This window comes from Barbatula barbatula (assembly GCF_947034865.1).
Source record: "Barbatula barbatula genome assembly, chromosome: 11".
Lineage (NCBI taxonomy): Eukaryota > Metazoa > Chordata > Actinopteri > Cypriniformes > Nemacheilidae > Barbatula > Barbatula barbatula.
The window spans coordinates 14040169-14057154 of NC_136774.1; the positions used below are offsets into that span (position 1 = coordinate 14040169).

The following is a 16986-nucleotide window of genomic DNA, read 5'->3' on the forward strand; positions in this document are numbered from 1 at the left end:
TTAATTCACAAAAATCCTACAAAGTACGTTGTCTGCGTCATTTTTTGTCACATCCATTACATATGATTTTTCCCTCTTTTAAAATAGAAAACTCATGCATAGATTGATATTTTGTCTGGACTCTATTATCAGGGGCTTAGTAAAATATAAACAGATGATTCCACGTATTGTTAAGAAATACTCTGAGAATTTATATTTCAAGTTAAGACTGAAAATGTCACATAACGTTGGAATTGCCTAGTCAATCCTAATCGCTGACTTTGTGAACGCAGGAAGTGCGAAATAGATTCTGAGGATGAAGCCTGGGGGGTGTAATAATTCAACGATTAAGACATTATTTGCAAAATCAACACTGTTGATGCATGAATAGCCACGCTTATTTCAGCTTAATTGTGCCGGCATAAATGTGTATAAATCCATTTAAAAGCTCAGACACCCCACCACTCATGTTGTGTCAAATACTGTTTATTCAGCAATTTGTGTTAATATCGTACATCTAATTAAAAGTTAGCCAACCAGGGGACACTAATTCCCTACAGTAACATTTATATTACTCAAATAATTGGAAAGCACAATAAAGATGTAGCCCCCCAGACTTACTTCACATTATCATCAAAATACAGAGCTTGTCATTACAGCAACAAGTCTCCATCAACCATCAACTATGTATGTGTAAGGGCACATTTGAGTAACAGTGAATTTCAATATATATTTTTTAAGCAAGTCACAGTGTGGGTTGGTGGCATCAAGAGTCCGACACGCTTACACTGACCTCTCATTTATCAATTATTATTACATCAAACAGCTGTCGTCCTCATACCAACTTCCTCTAGTACTTAACATCTCTAGCTCCCTCTGAAGGTTTAATGAATTTGGCCACAAATGTTAATCTTTTATTGCTCCCAATTAATCTCGACACTTAATCCCAACCCCTCCCTATGAATTGTGTGTCGGGTGTCATTTGCATGGAGAATTGCCATAAAAATGGCCTACAAGAACGTGCAGTTCTATAAATGACCACAGTGGGGCTGGTGAGCAATGGCAGAGCTGATCTGTGACATCACATATTTAAAGCTAATGCACCTTTTTGATGTGTAATCTATTCCGTTGATATTTGTGCATCTAAGGTCAAAGTTGAAGTTTAGTTTAGCAGACCTGCATGTTTGCGTGTTTTAATTAAAATAAGAAACATGCAACGTCTGCATCATAACAATGACTGCAGGTTAATCCATTTCTATATTTTTATTCCAGTGGGAAATTCGCAAGGCAGCATTGCTTTCTTGTTCCAACAAAATTCATTTAGCCTCAAGTATGGCAATCTATCTGCGTAGACGCGTTTTCACACCATTTATAGTTGACCATCTGGTCGCATTCAAAGGCTACGGCCGCTTCGCTGATCTCTCCGTTTGCCCGGGAAAAGCGTCATCTGTGGCGCGGACTGATTGAAACTAGCCAGACTGCAGGCAAAACGACATGGCAGACAGGCTGGGTGAGCAGAAAGAAATTATATCAAGAAGCCCGTAACCTGGCCCTCGTTCACGTTGACCAGATGGTGGTCTTACAGCCACGTTAAAAGCGATATGCAAGGTGAAAGTTGTTCAATCTGGATCTACGGTATTTTTATATTTCTAGATCCACTCATTTCGAATAGTGTTACCAATCGTTAATATGCATGAATATTCCCACCTGCTTTCCAACAAAGACACCTTATAATGCATATTTACACTGTAGCCCGTTGTGGATTAAAAATAAACGGATGCAATTGCGAAATATGTGCATCAGTGTGCTTCTTGTTTCTAAGCTGTCTCACATCCAACCAATCATGAAGCCAATCATTCAACACAATGGCAATCAACATGAACAAAACATCTGCAGCAAAAATTCTACCTTCCGCAACTACAGCTGCATCTTAGCCAACACAGTGCTATGATGAAAACAACAAAAACGATCCTGAAAAATACTCTTCAATCTTCAGTCCGCTTTTCCTCGGCAGGCTGATTCATGGCTTGATTTAAAGCAGCAGTTGAACATTAACGCACTCTTTCAATAGTCTTGTATAAATGTGCGAGGCCTCTAAAGAATATGATATTAAACAGACGGCGCTGACAGCTAGACTTCTCTAAAAATCTAAACTTCTATCTCAAGTCAAAACAGTGTAATCGCAAACTCAACATGTTCAAACCCGTCCTCCTCCAACTCCGTCTCATAAATCTTTCATCTCTTCCTGACTGATGCTCTACATCCTCTGCTTTTAAACATAACAGACCCCTGGGTGCGGAGTTTAGGCTGTAATTATTTCTGTAATGACCCTGCCATCATCTACACATTAAAAGATAATACATTTAAATTTATGGAAATCCTAATTAGGTGCACAGATCTAGAATCAAGCGATCTAAGCGCGAGCTCATTAATGATAATCTAATGCCAACGAAAAATAAACAAATTGATATCTTGGAAAAAAAAACCTATCTCCCTGGCAACCGCCCGCACACGTTGCCTACGTGACTGTGACATCCAAGAATGGATAAAGCACAATTCAATTCATCACCGCTTGCTATCGACGTGTCAGATCAACCAAATAACTTCATAGTTGTAAACATGCTAACTTTACACATCTGATACGACCAATGGCGGAACGCGATTGGCTGGATCGCAGAGTGGGCGGAGAAAAGGCTGTAAACAAAAATGGTTTGGAACGAGTTTGCATGTGGGTGCGTGCGTGTCGAGGTCTCAGTGCGCTCATCCAGGAAGGTTAAATGAATCACCGGTGCATGGACGTCTGATGTCATTCTCTCTGGAATGATAGATCTCGTTTGTGCCACAGGAAATGAAAACGGGGAGTTTGCATGCCCCCGAGAGAAGTTTCACACACACTCACACACAGCGTTAACTGAAGCATCCGGGGTCTCGCGCGTATTTATCTACACACAGGCTATCGAGTGTTTACTCGTGCGCGTGGGCCGCCATCGTGTCTTTGAGTGTAATTGATTCAATCAACTGATTCGTTCTTGATTTTGTTTGATGAATGCTTTTCAATTAATTTCCCTCCCTAATCAATGCTGCCAGAAATTTGTAGCTTTTTAGAGACGTTTAAATCCACCGGCACAACAACCTATTTAACCCAGATGAAGATAGAAAGCTGCATCTTCAGTATTATTTTGTTGTTGGAGGGATGATTACAGTGTTGATGCCACATAAAGAGTGACATTTGAAATGAACGTGTGCAGCGCACTCACTGAATGGAGTTTTCGATGCGGGAGATGGTGAGAAATGCGGCCAGATTTGCAGTGTAGGAGGAGATGACGATCAGTGCGAACAGCCACCAGACCCCCATCATCATCCTCGTGGCAAGAGTCGTGTAGGGCACCTCGCCACCTAGAGATGTAATAAGAGAAAAGAGTGAATGTTAAAAGAGTTTTGCATTTCATTTCATTCTGGTACTTAAGAAAACTATTGTTCTTCGATACCACTCCTCTTTGAAGTGACAAGGCAGAGAGTAAATGGTGATATCATTTACAATTTTTAAGGTGAACTATCCCTTTAAGACAAATCTGTTGCATTGATGTACTTCAAAAATGCGATAAAATAAAATACAAAAACATGAAAGTATTTAGCAGAGGAGAAACAGTGAGGTGGGGGTTGCAAAATCCAGAACAGACTGTAATGATGGAAAAAACCTAGAGGCATAAAAAACAGCCATCATTTGTAATGTCAATATTTTAACATCAACATTTCCCCCGTCACCACTGTCAGAGCACAAATGCGCCTGTTTATGCTGCTTTTCCAAGCCCTGCTAATTCCACAGCCACAAACGACAAGCCGCTTTTCTAGAAAGCGCCGCACACCACAACAATGATGGATCGGCACAATCCGAGGCTCGCAGCTACACTGAAAACCGTTAAAATGTGTCCCATCTATCCTCGTGGCTTCCCATGTCACTGCAGTCTTGCGTAGTAAGTGCCAAGCATTTCAGCACTCAATAAGGTATCTGACAACTCCATATCTGCAGGGGTCCGCCGAGATGAGCTGTCTTATTAAAGAAAGTTTTTAGATGACTCACGCACATACGTCCCGCAGGCTGTGTACTCTCTCCGCTCAACACAAACTTTGTGCGGTTTTAATTTCAGCAAACAAGTCCGTGTCAAGTTACCCCACACATTTCTTAATCACCTTTCTTAGGTTCTTACATTCTGATTAAAGACATTTACAACGCTCTCCTTTAATTTGCTTTTAAGGATTAAGCAAATGTCAGAAGATCTCCATGAAGCTACTTCTTCAGCTGATCATGTGTTCTCATGTAAAGCAGCATCTCTCCAAACTGCAGGAAGCTTATGGGCTTCTTTTTTGGGCACAATGCATTTTTTAAATACAATTATTTTAAATAATTTATGCATTTGGCAGATGCTTCTATCCAAAATGACTCACACAAAAAGTGCATTCAAGTAGTTTTGTGTTCTCTGGAAATCAAACCCCTGACCACTGAGTTGCTACCACAATATTCTACTGTTAACAACTTACTATATAAACCTTAAGTGAGATTGTTTTCTAAACGCTAAAGTAATTTATGAGTCAGCCTAAAAAGTTCATAATATGTCCCCAATGTTTTAATATATTTCTGAATAATAACATCTCTGGTTGTTTAGTTTCCAAATAAAACAAGGCTGAAACACTGACTAATGATGTCAATACAAAAGCACATCTGTCAAATGAAAGAAAAAACAAGATAAGATCCAAAGGAGCTCACGAAGAACGCTGAGATGGGTTGTATAAAAACCACCACATCCTTTGCTAAAACCAACCCATCCAAAAGCAAGGCAATATGAGATTCAATGCCATTTTAATCCATAAACAACATGGCTCAAATGGAAACTACTACAGGACAGTTACACATGACGGTTTTCTAGCAATAGGTGCTTGTTTAAACAACAGAAATAAATTATCAAGCACACACTTATACAGCTTCTGCAGACTCCTTCTGAAAAATCGCTTCTTCCAAATTAGACAACAAAGCTACAAAAGAGCAGCTGAATTAAACATATTGTCACTGCAATGAAGACAAGCAAGATAGAAACTTATAAACTTAGAAAGATATAAACAACACAGACCTGCATGAATACATGAGAAATGTTAAACTGCCCAAAGGAAAATGCATGTGTCAAAATACTGCACTGTTTATTGGGTTACAGCAAGGCTTAATTAAAAGCTTTCATGCTGAAATAGTACAGGTATGCCGGTGAAGTCAACTAAATCCCTTTTCTGAAAGATTATGAGTCACTGTTGTGTCAGAAAGACACTGTACAACTCCAAAAGTGAGTCTATCTGTGTGGTGGTTACACACTGAGGCTAAGGAGTTGTTGAGCGTAAATCTTTATGTTACAAAAGGGCAAAGCAACTTGTCATCAACAAGCACATCTGTGCTATTCAAAGGCTGGAGAATTTAAACACGGATGGAATAATACCTGAATGCGTTTCATTAATTCACCAGACACACAACTAAAGTACAGATCCAAACATGAGCACTTCACAATTAGGCAGAGATGGCAAAAGTACACACATCCCTTACTTAAGTAGAAGTACAGATACTCATGTTTAAAAATACTCCGGTAAAAGTTGAAGTACTGACTTAATTTTTTACTCAAGTAAAAGTAAAAAAGTATGTGCTCTAAAATATACTTAAGTAAAAAGTAGCCATTACTACTACCTGCTTTAGCCTGTATCCATGAACAACTGCTATAGAGAACACAGGCAGACAAAAGTGAGTTACATTGTTATATAAACAATGAACAACATCTAACTAACACGCTAGCAAAATATGAATTCATGATAACATTACAGACTTAGCAAACATAGAAAATAGACTATAATTAAGGAAAACATTGACTTTGCTTATGACAAGAATTTTTAACACCGACAATTTCAAACATCTCCCGAATATATGGCCATGGGTGATTAGGAATGACTCACCAAAAAATAATACAGATTAAAGTAACAAGTCTGGTTTGAAAATGTAAGAAGTAGAAAGTACAGATATTTGGTTAAAAGTGTAAGAAGTGAAAGTAAAAAGTTGTCGGAAAAATAAGTAGTGAAGTAAAGTACAGATACCAAAAAAATCTACTTAAGTACAGTAACGAAGTATTTGTACTTCGTTACTTACCATCTCTGCAATTAGGTTGCATTTGTTTACATTAGTTAATGCAATAGCTAACATGATGGGGTTCTGTTACGAAATATGACTAGCAATGCGTATAAAATTGTGGCATGCCAGGTCTTTAGCAAAGGCTGATTGCATGCCATTCTCGATGGCTGCAGGATGTTGATCTTTAGAATATGAGCAGGACGGTAATGTAGCTTTTATCTGCACACCCAGCTACTGGGGTTCAAAGCCGTCCTGCCACGCACATCAAATCAGCAAGCCCCGTTTCCAGCAGGTTTCTCACTACTTGCTTTTGATTCAGCAGCAGGCCAGGGGCTACACACTTCTCCCAGCCCCTCACTGTGAGCCGACTGAGAGAGAGAGAAAATGTGTGTGAGGGAGACAAAACGCTTTTAATAGAGGAACATGTTTCTAGTGTCTGAGGTGTAAGAAAGAGAAAAATACCAATAAAAAAACTATAAAGAATAATACGTGAAATACTGCTTTAAATTGTTGTTGTACAAAAATAAAAAGTTGTGTGTAATTTAATTGCATTTCAATCTTCTGAGCAAAAATAAAAATGTATATATACATTTGTCCCTGATTTACAAAAGACTTCCACCAAAATGTCATTCAGTGTAACAATCTTGTCAGGTATATTTAAAACAAAAATCTATTTATGACATATTAAAAGACTAATTACTTTCACCCCAAATGCTAATAAGTTGTAATTGAAAAACTTTTCATAAATATGTCACTGTCCAAAAAGTTTTTCCCATTTGTCAATATTTTTTAAAATAATTTAAAGCACAATTAAATGTAATATGCTGTCTTATTATTTATATATGTTAATATGTACAAGTCAGAATATGCAGGTTGTTTAAATTTTGTACATACATATTGTGTTACACTGAATGACAAAATGTTATTCTCCAAAAACTAAGTTGAAACAAAAAAAAAGAAGTTTTACTTATATTTAATGTGTACATTTATTTAGGTGCAGACATATTGATATCTTTGACAAAGAATAATAAAAACTAATTAAGATTAAATTAAGAATAATATAATAAGGGTAAATAATAAAGATGTAATTAAAGGTCCAGTGTATGAAATTTAGCGGCATCTGTTGGTGAGGTGGTGAATTGCAACCAACGGCTCACTCCAGCCAAGCCCCTCCCTTTCAAAGCACTCGGTGGCTGACACAGAACTAAGATGTCGTCACGTTTTCTCTTCTTTACAGGAGTAGGTAAAGTATTTACAAAACACGCTCTGCAAAGCAGTTTGTCCGCTGAGGGCCACTGTAGAAACAACATGGAGAATTCCATGCAAGGGGACCCGCGGTCTATGTAGATAGAAATAGGTAATTCTAAAGTAATAAAAGCACTTAATTATGAAAGGTCTTTACACACCTCTGAAGACATAGTAATGTATATTAAATTGCATTTCTGTAAATAGACACTCTAAAAATCACACAGTGGACCTTTAAAGATAAAGAGCAAAAGAATTTAAAAAAGTAAAAAAATATTTAAAAAGAAATCTCACTTTGCTAATACTGTTACTCTATAGGAAGTCAAATGGCAGAATGCAAGCTATATATACCAGCACATTGCATGATAATAAGTAAGTTTAGTTTTTTATACTTTCTCCTATCCAATACAATTCACATACAGAGACAACAGCATGTGAGACATTTTGCAGGTTGATTCTACCAATAGCAGAGTAACAGACCAAAAGTTTGTTCGACCGACAGCATACAGGAGAAGTGTTTGGTGAAATCAGTTTGACAACGTTCATTATTTTTGTAATTCTGATGGGTGACACTCATGGCACAGAGATTACACACTTCAGCCTTAACAGCCCCTGTACACGAACCAGTTCAAGATAGATGTTCAAAGTGTCAAATAATTCTTCTTCTGGGGCGCCGGGACACCAAATCCTAGAACAGCCAGGACACTCTGAATTAAGTGGATTCCCAAGTGACACAAGCCACCATGAAACACAGCGAAGAGCCCTTCAAGACTGTTAGAAGCCTCGTAAATATAGCTGAGGGTTAGTGCACACACACAACGTGTCAACTCGCTCCTCTGGAGAGGCTGAGAGAGACCAAGCAGAAGGTCAGTAGACTCTGTCCAAACATCTTGACTGATGGGATATGCAGTGCTTGCTTCCATACTTGTGTTTTATCTCTTTTAACAGAACAAACCTGTTTGTTTGAGTGTCCCGACCAGCCCGAGATAACAACACTTGCTCAACGACGGCATGATTTTGTATGGGACTAAAAAAACAGGAGAGTGTTTATGCAAAATAAGTGTACAATCGAAAATCTTAGGAAATGCAAACATTAAGCACTTCATTTTAATAGACCGTTTCTTTTTAATTTTATGGATAATAACAATTTTGAAACATGAAATAAACCAGTAGTTCAATGCAAATTTGACTTTGGTGTGAAATGTTCCTCAAATAAGGTTATTAGAATTTCTTGTTTTGTAAACTCCACTCAGGCTCCATCACAGCCACCTAAAATTTACCTCTTCAATCCGCTGCCTCTCAGCAGTTAAAGCAACATCAAATAAGTCCTTTGAAACTACTGGCGCTGAACATTCAAAGGTTTATACATTTCTACCTTGTAAAGCCTTAAATCTCTGCTGCACCTTGAGAGCTGGAGATTGTAGCTTCTGATGAGTGCTGTTAGTTTTATTTATTTATTTGCTTTCTTTCCAAGAGCACTCTGGCGATAAATAACTTAAGGAAAAACATGTTCATCGTTTCGCTGGAGCGAAGCTATGCGCCAAATGTCACCTTTATTTCCCTTTCACCACGCCAGGCCTGCCAGGTTTGGCTGTGTACGTATTCGTGTGTGTGTGTGTGTATGACTGCTATTTATTAAAGCCATCAAGTATCCCATTATGAAGTTCGCTAGCAAATACTGCCGTCAATTTGCATACAGTTTAACACTCTGAAGCACGACCCCACGACTCCCGGGCAGTTATCTCCCAGCGCAGCCAGTCTGCGACTCTCAGCGCTGTAAATCATCAAAATCTAAGTAAATAAAGCTGGAGGTGCACCTCCCAACGCATCTCTTGTCACAGCGTGCAGGATGCTGGGTTCAGGCATGTGGTGTAAGAAATACAAACACAGGGGTAGATGATGAAAACGGCAGAGAAAGAGAGAGAAAGTCAAGGCCCCATGGCATGGCTTGCATCAGGGCTTTGAATGCACCACTCGACGTGAGCTTCGTGTGTCGCTTTGACCTCGACATGAAAAGTATCGCAAATAGTGACGTGGCAGACTGATTTCTTGGGTTGTTAGGTAGCAGGAATGCGGCAAGTGAAAACATGCATTTGAGATCAGAGGGGATAAAAACTGATGATCACAGAACACAAAAAACTAAGATAACAAAAGAGAAACATACTGTATTAAAACCAACAGACTGTATTCATACAACATATGAAACAATTAATAAACAGTAAAAATATTTCATTGATTATTGAAAAGTAACATCAAGTTAAAAAAGATACGACTGAAAAGAAATGCAAGATATTTATAGTTTTAATTCTAATTTATACATTTATTGTTTTTTTTCTGCTTTGCAAAATCCATCTTCACCATCTACGTAGACCAACAATAAAGCTGGATAAATCATGCATGGAAATCATGCTGGTCTTCACAGAGCAGGTTTAATGTGCAAGCGCAATTGCATGTTACAGTCTAAATGAAGACCACTCTACATGACACAAATGTGACATGAAAGAAAACATGTTTTTCCTTTCATGATACATAGCTCACAGTGTGACAACATCTCAATGCTCCCTTTTCACTCTCATTCGAATAAATGGCTTCGTGCTAAGTGAAGCGCATGGGGCTGTGAAGGGACAGAGGTGTTCAAGATGCATGTTGGGGTGAGAAAACGCACTCTGCTGATGCACTGTTGTCTGATAAATGCATCAAGAGAGCCAAACTGCACACACATTGCTCTCTGTGTTCCCCCATCCACTCAGCTATCTTAGGACATGCTCAAAGCAGTTTATCTTGTCATATCTGCTTGTCATTTATTACACCACATTGGAGCAAGGATCCACATTTTGTAGCAGTTGACGATAGCATATTTCTAGAAGCTTATAACTAGAAAGCAGGTACAAGTACTCGGAGACTGAAGACACACTAATTTACCCTCCTGTCATTCCAAACCTGGATGACTTTCTTTCCTATGCAGAACACAAAAGAAGATATTTTGAAGAACTTTGGCAACCAACCGGCACTGGTCCCCATTGACTTTCATTGTATGGACCGAAAGAAATATATTTTGTGTTCATCAGAAGAAAAAGTCATATACAAGACATATATAAGTTTTTAATGACACAAGGGCGATTAAGTTTCAGAATTCTATTTTTGCATGAACTATCCCTTTAAAAATGTCACTGCATTAGATCACATAGACATAAATGATACAAGACGTATTCTAAGGTTGTTTTTAACCAGCTGAACAACTACTTGTACTCAAATAGATACCTGGACAAGTTTCAATCTGGGTTTCCGGCGGATAATCATAAAGATAATAAGTAATATTCGCCTATATTCTGTTTCTGGCAAAATATCAGTGCTGGTAGTGATAGATCTCAGTGCTGCATTTGACACTGTCGATCATAACAACTTCTAGAGAGACTAGAAAACTGCGTCGGTCTTTTTGGGATGGTCCTCAAATGGTTCAGGTCATCCTTAGATGGGAGAGGATATTATGCAAGTATAGGGGAGCATAAGTCTAAGTGGACGTCAATGAGTCCCACAAGGCTCAATTCTTGTGCCACTCTTGTTCAGCCTGTATATGCTCCCACTGAGTCAAATAATGAAAAAGAACCAAATTGCATATCACAGCTATGCAAAGAATCTTGTTGTGATTCTGGAGTGTTAAAGCGCTACCAAGAATTTAGTTTTGTTTCCAGTCAAGACTTGGAGAAAGTTTTTTTACCTTTACTACCAGCAGGGTGCATTATTGGAATGGTCTTATCACCGGCCTTCCCAAGAAGACAATAAGATATGTGCAGCTCATACAGAACGCTGCTGCCAGGATTCGGACTAGAACCAGAAAATCTGAGCATATTACACCAGCATATTACACCTGAATATAAACCTAAAAGACAAATTAGATCATTAGGATCAAGTCAGTTAGATATATGGGGTTCACTCTAAAGAAGAGGAATCCGCTTTTAGCTTTAATGCCACCTGTAGCTGCAATCAGCTCCCAGAAGAGATCAGATGTGCTAAAACATTAGCAACATCTAAATTCACACTCAAAACTCATCTGTTTAGCTGTGCATTTACTTATCCGATCTGACTGCACCGTATTTCATGTACAATCATTTTATTCTTAACTTCTTTAAATCAAATTTTATCACTTTAAAGGTTTTTAAATTCCTTGTCTTATTATTGTTGTGGTTATTTTTGTTAGATTATTTTAATAACCTTTATGTAAACACTTTGAATTACCACTGTGTTTGAAATGTGCTACAGTATATAAATATAGGCCTTGCCTAAGCATAAATTCAGCTTTTTTGTCATTTTAATTTTTATCGACTAATGCAATATTCAATATTTCATGTAGATATTTCAAAATATTTTTTGGCACTACACCTTTAACAATTAGACTGCTAACAGCTATGGCCTGACCCAAGGCAGTGAGCAAGCTTGTTGTTTCTCATTAGAAAGGTCAAGACCTTCCGTCTCACTTCCTTTAAATACAGCTGAATACTTCTTTAAGACCGTACATGCATGTGCACAGATGCACACACGATCATGAAATGTGTATGTGCACCCACAAACCCAAATAATCTGCATGAGTCACAGAATGGCGTTGTAACTTCTATTGTGCTCTAGCAAATGCAAAACGCAGCTTCTGACAGATTCAGTAAACACTGATGCAAAGATTTCTGCTGGCTTGTTTTTGCAGAGTCGAGATTAATTTTTCATGTTCAGTATTCAAGGTGTGCAGGATAAAAAGCTTTGCAAGTTTTCCTCAGTGTCTCTTGGTCCAGCACCCCCGTCGCATTGGATGCGTATAATTTACTGCAGTTGCATTTACTCTTGGTCTTTGAAGGATAAGCGACAAGAATACATTCGCAGAAAATGTATTAGCCTTGCCTTTCCAGAGGTAAGACTTAAATCATTGTTTCACCAGCCGAGCAGTTGAATATTACAGACAGAGTCCATTAGATTTAAATTTACACTCTCCAATCATTTCTTTTAGCGAGGATATTACAAGATATTGGAATGGGCCACACTGAAATAATGTTCATCCTACACACACACGCGCACGCACACACACACGCGCACGCGCACACGCACACACACACGCACACACACACACACACACAGAGAAAACCCATCCCACCCACTTTCTCAGGTCTCCTGAAAGACATGTTGTAAAATGGAATATAAAGCTTTAAAACTGATTCAGTAGCATGACAAGTCTTCAGTCGGAAACTATGCTAATGTAACTTTCCACAGAGAAGTCTGCCTTTAAATTGTCGATTCAAATCCGCTGCACATATTGTCAAGTAATCCATCTGTAATCCCGTATGAACCGCTGTTATCCGTCTGCGCACACAGTTTGATTGAATGTCATTACATGTAGGAGTACATCGGGACATCTTTTTCACGTTCTGTTGACAGAAAACATCATTCAAACATCACAAGCGTTCATCATACTGTAAGCCTACATGCTGTAACATGGGTGCATGTATGTGTGTGACCTTTTAGTCAGTAAAGGATCTAATTAAACAAGTCGTACACTGCATTTCAAAGTTACGACAAGTCCCACTATGACCTTGTTCTCGTTTAAAAACTGGTGTTTATAAAAACACGGCTGACCCGCTAACCCGTGCAAGCTGTCAGGAGTGTTATACTACAGAATATCTAAATCGGTTACAATGCAAGTCTATCACCTGAGATCTCATGAATTTTATATTTCAAGCTGTTACATGCCCCTTCAGATGTTTCATAATTAGTACCCTAGCTAGCAAAGACAAGGACCATTTTAATTACTATTCATACACATCAGAAGAAAGAGAACACGCGTGTGCATGACTCACTCATTTGAATAAGACAGGTGTTCTGTTACCTCTCCGAAACTCTTGAAAGAAATTGAGAACATTTTCAATAAATATAATTTTATTGCATTGCATGATTTAACAATATAATTTTAGCATTAAGTGGTTTGGATATTGAAGCTAACGCAACTGTATAAGTTTGAAGTACGCACAGCAGACTACAGACAAAACAGAGTATCACCAATTCAATGTGAAGACGGAGATGCATTCCGACTATTTACACTTTTCCCCACTTAATGGGCATCCTAAATATACACTTGACCCAAGTGGATATTGAAATGCATAGAAAACAAGCGAGTTTGCCCAGAGAGAGGTCTCCTTCCATGTAGTGGGTACTCAGGAAAAAGATGCCATGCATTATGCATGCCTTCAATAGAACAGATCATCCAGAGTGATTCGACGCACATCTGTGAGACTAGTCATCTGGAGCATCGCCAGTTGAGAGCATTGACTTTGAATTGCATTACGTACTCCTCTTATTTTTCATCAACACTCAATCTCGTTCTCTAACAAAACTGAGAACTGAGTCGAAGTGGATGATTTTAGTGTTACCTCAGAAGTTGCATACTAACTATAATAATAAAATAAACTACCTGAACTAAAACATTTTGATGACTTCAGCGAAATGAAACATCTTTTAAGCGGAGGAAAATAACTGATTCAGCAGATACTTTCCACTTGCATTGGTCTGTTTCTCATTTTCAGAATCAATAAATGCGAGATCATTTAAGGGTTTGTATCAACAAGAAAAATGTGTTACTTTCTCACTTGGGAGGATTCATTACTTATTGCTCTTAATACAGAAAGGAAAAGTGATCATTTATGCAGAACAAACCATACTTTTGGTTTTCTATACGTTTTTTATCATTTCTGCTATTGTGAGACATTTTTTCCACATTAGTACATGGGGACACATATAAAAGCTAAACTTAATCTCTCCCCTGGCCTTTGATTAATATGAACTCTATATAGACCATGAACAAAGGGTAACGCGGATATGACGGCATTGACAGGCGACTGCAGAGCCCTGTGTCACTGTTTAGAATGGCGATATTCTCACGATTTACAAGTAGTTTGAAACATTTGAGATATTGTTAGTACTCAGCTAAACAAAATATATAACACTGGCCAAGTGGTTTTGGGATATTTTACTGCAAAATCGTTACAAACTGCATATTTTAAGCACTTCCTCCCATTCCATTAAAATGTGTAGGGGCAACCAAGCAAGGCATCAGTATTTTCACTGAAGAGCGTAAATACTGTGGTGCTTGCTACATTCATCTACTTGCCCGAGCATCTTGATCTTTACCATACAGTATATAATGTCTAAAAGCAACCAAGTTGAGACCTTAAAGGGATAGTTCACCTAAAAATGTATTTTATTTCATGATTCTCGTATGATTTCTTTCTTCTGCAGAACACAAAAAAAGATATTCTGAAGAATATTGGTAACCAAATAACACTCCACTGACCTCCTCCATTGAATGGACACAAAATCTTTTGTGTTCTAAAGAAAAAAACAAGCAAGTGAATCAATGATTGGAGATGGTGTTCTATTTGGGTGAACTATCCCTTTCGACAGCAGGCTGATACAATCCTACACAAAGACTAACATTTTGGGATTTTTTTTCACATCCTAATTACATTTGTTTTATTCCATAGCATAGTATTGAAGAGTTTACCATTATTAATAATGTATTTATAGAAATAAAAATATTACATAAAATAAATAAATTATCAATCAAACTTCAGTTGAGTTTTAAATAAGTAATAACAACTAAACAAATACAGAAACTAACACATTAAAACAATGAAAAGATGAAAACATGATTTTTGAAAATAAACTCTTTATATATTTGTATATATATATATATATATATATATATATATATATATATATATATATATATATATATATTATATATACACACCCTACTAGGGCTGAAACAGGAATTCAAAACAGGAATACAAAAAATCTACTTTGTTTAATCCATTTAACTGCAGTACACACGTCTTTCCGATAACCTGCCAAAATTAAAGTCTGGTTAGCTACAGTATTGTTATTGGGCAAAATATCAAACTTTTAATAGTACAACAAGAAACTAAAACTAATTTAAATAAACTAAATGCATCATGATAAGCTGAAGTAAACTATTTACCTATGAAAATCTTATTTCAATTTTTATTCATGTTTCTCATTTATATTATATTACATTTTGAATTTAATATGGCAATGGAATGTACTAAATGGGTTTAGTTTTCACAGAGCTTAATGTATGCAATTTAAGCAATAACATTTAAACATTTTCTAAAAAAGAAAACCAATTAGTTGTTTTTACTCATTTTAAGAGACCTGACTAAATTTCTCTTGTATATTTAGTATTCCTCTTTAATAAAGAAAAAGTACTTATTATCGAATTACCCGATGAATCGATGGAAAAATCAGAAGAATACTCTTTTTGTAAAAGAATCGATAGCTACAGCCCTGCACCCTACAAATGGATTTTCTCTCTGGTGGACAGGTGAATTATTCTTGACACTATAATATAAAATTCTAGTAACGTTTTGATTGGTGTTTTTGCCACGAAAAGGCCTGTGTAAATCAACACGCTAACTGACACCAGTTAAAGCCGCACTGTCTGTCGGAGTGTGGATAATATTTAATCCACTCGTTGTCACTGTCAATTTTTCTCATTTTATTTAATCAGAAACTGGAGGGCAGAGGATGCAGAGCCTCATGAATTAATTCCAAAAGGCTTTTCATTTAGAGCGTCTGATTATTTCATTACGATGAGTCATTTGCGTCATTCATGTTCTGGGTGGGCAGAATGAATTATGAACTCAAAAGGCCATGGTTACAGAAAACACACCCAGCCTCTCGTGCAAGTCCCGGGCCAGAGAATAGCCGTGTGAAGCGGAGCGTCAATGAAACAAAACTAGCTCTCTCCTCCGGCTGATCTGAAATCCTTCAGAGGCAGGTGAAGATGTAGCATCAAAAGTTGCCTCGAGTCAGTCAGACTCTACGCACTCACTTTTGAGCGAATGCTGCTATAATTGCCCAGATGATTGACAGATAAATTATCTATCCAGAAAGGCCAGCTGTCACTGACCATTTCCAATCTTCCTGGATGGTGTTTGGATCTAATTCACTTAGTCACACAGTGCTGATGTGACAGAATTCATCAAGAGCAAGTTTATGCCAATGGCGTACACTTTATTTTAGTAGAAAGTACAGTGAATAATTCATGGATTATGACAGCAACACTTACATCTGAGGTCTAAACTTATGATGCGGTAAGACTGTCTGAAAATGTGAGATTGCGTGTTGATACCATGAGCAGATGTGGCCAGCTGGACATCTAATAACACTCTTTATTCTTTCAATTTTTTTCAGCGTTTAAAATAATCTAGTCATTCAAATAATACAAATCTGGTATATTCGTTTTTTCGAAGCTGCACATTTATTACACTTTTTCAACTTTCATGTGGTAGCCAACGGGGATGCTTTTCACTCTTGGAGTTGACTCCTTTATAATCCAATAAAAAAAAAAGAATTGCATGAAAAACTTACAGCAAATGTAAAGAAATGCATACGTACGTTACACAACTGCAAACTATCTTCATATTAGCTCTGTCCATCAATGTGAATCTCTCACTTCCTCTGACGCAAGAAGAACCATACTGCCACAGAGCATTCTCACATGCGTTTATTATTTTACACAGACTATGACTCATTCACACACCTCAAAC

General features: G+C 37.5%; 1 protein-coding gene across 1 annotated transcript in view; it reads right to left on the reverse strand.

The window, feature by feature from the left end:
* The window catches only part of grid2 (glutamate receptor, ionotropic, delta 2), a gene marked incomplete at its 5' end in the record, with an annotated part of 127323 nt that overhangs the window by 40151 nt on the left and 70186 nt on the right, over positions 1-16986 (reverse strand). Inside the window, one exon of the mRNA XM_079468127.1 lies at positions 3237-3375. Within this exon, the coding sequence (XP_079324253.1) occupies positions 3237-3375 (139 nt within the window). The remainder of the gene's footprint in view (positions 1-3236; positions 3376-16986) is intronic.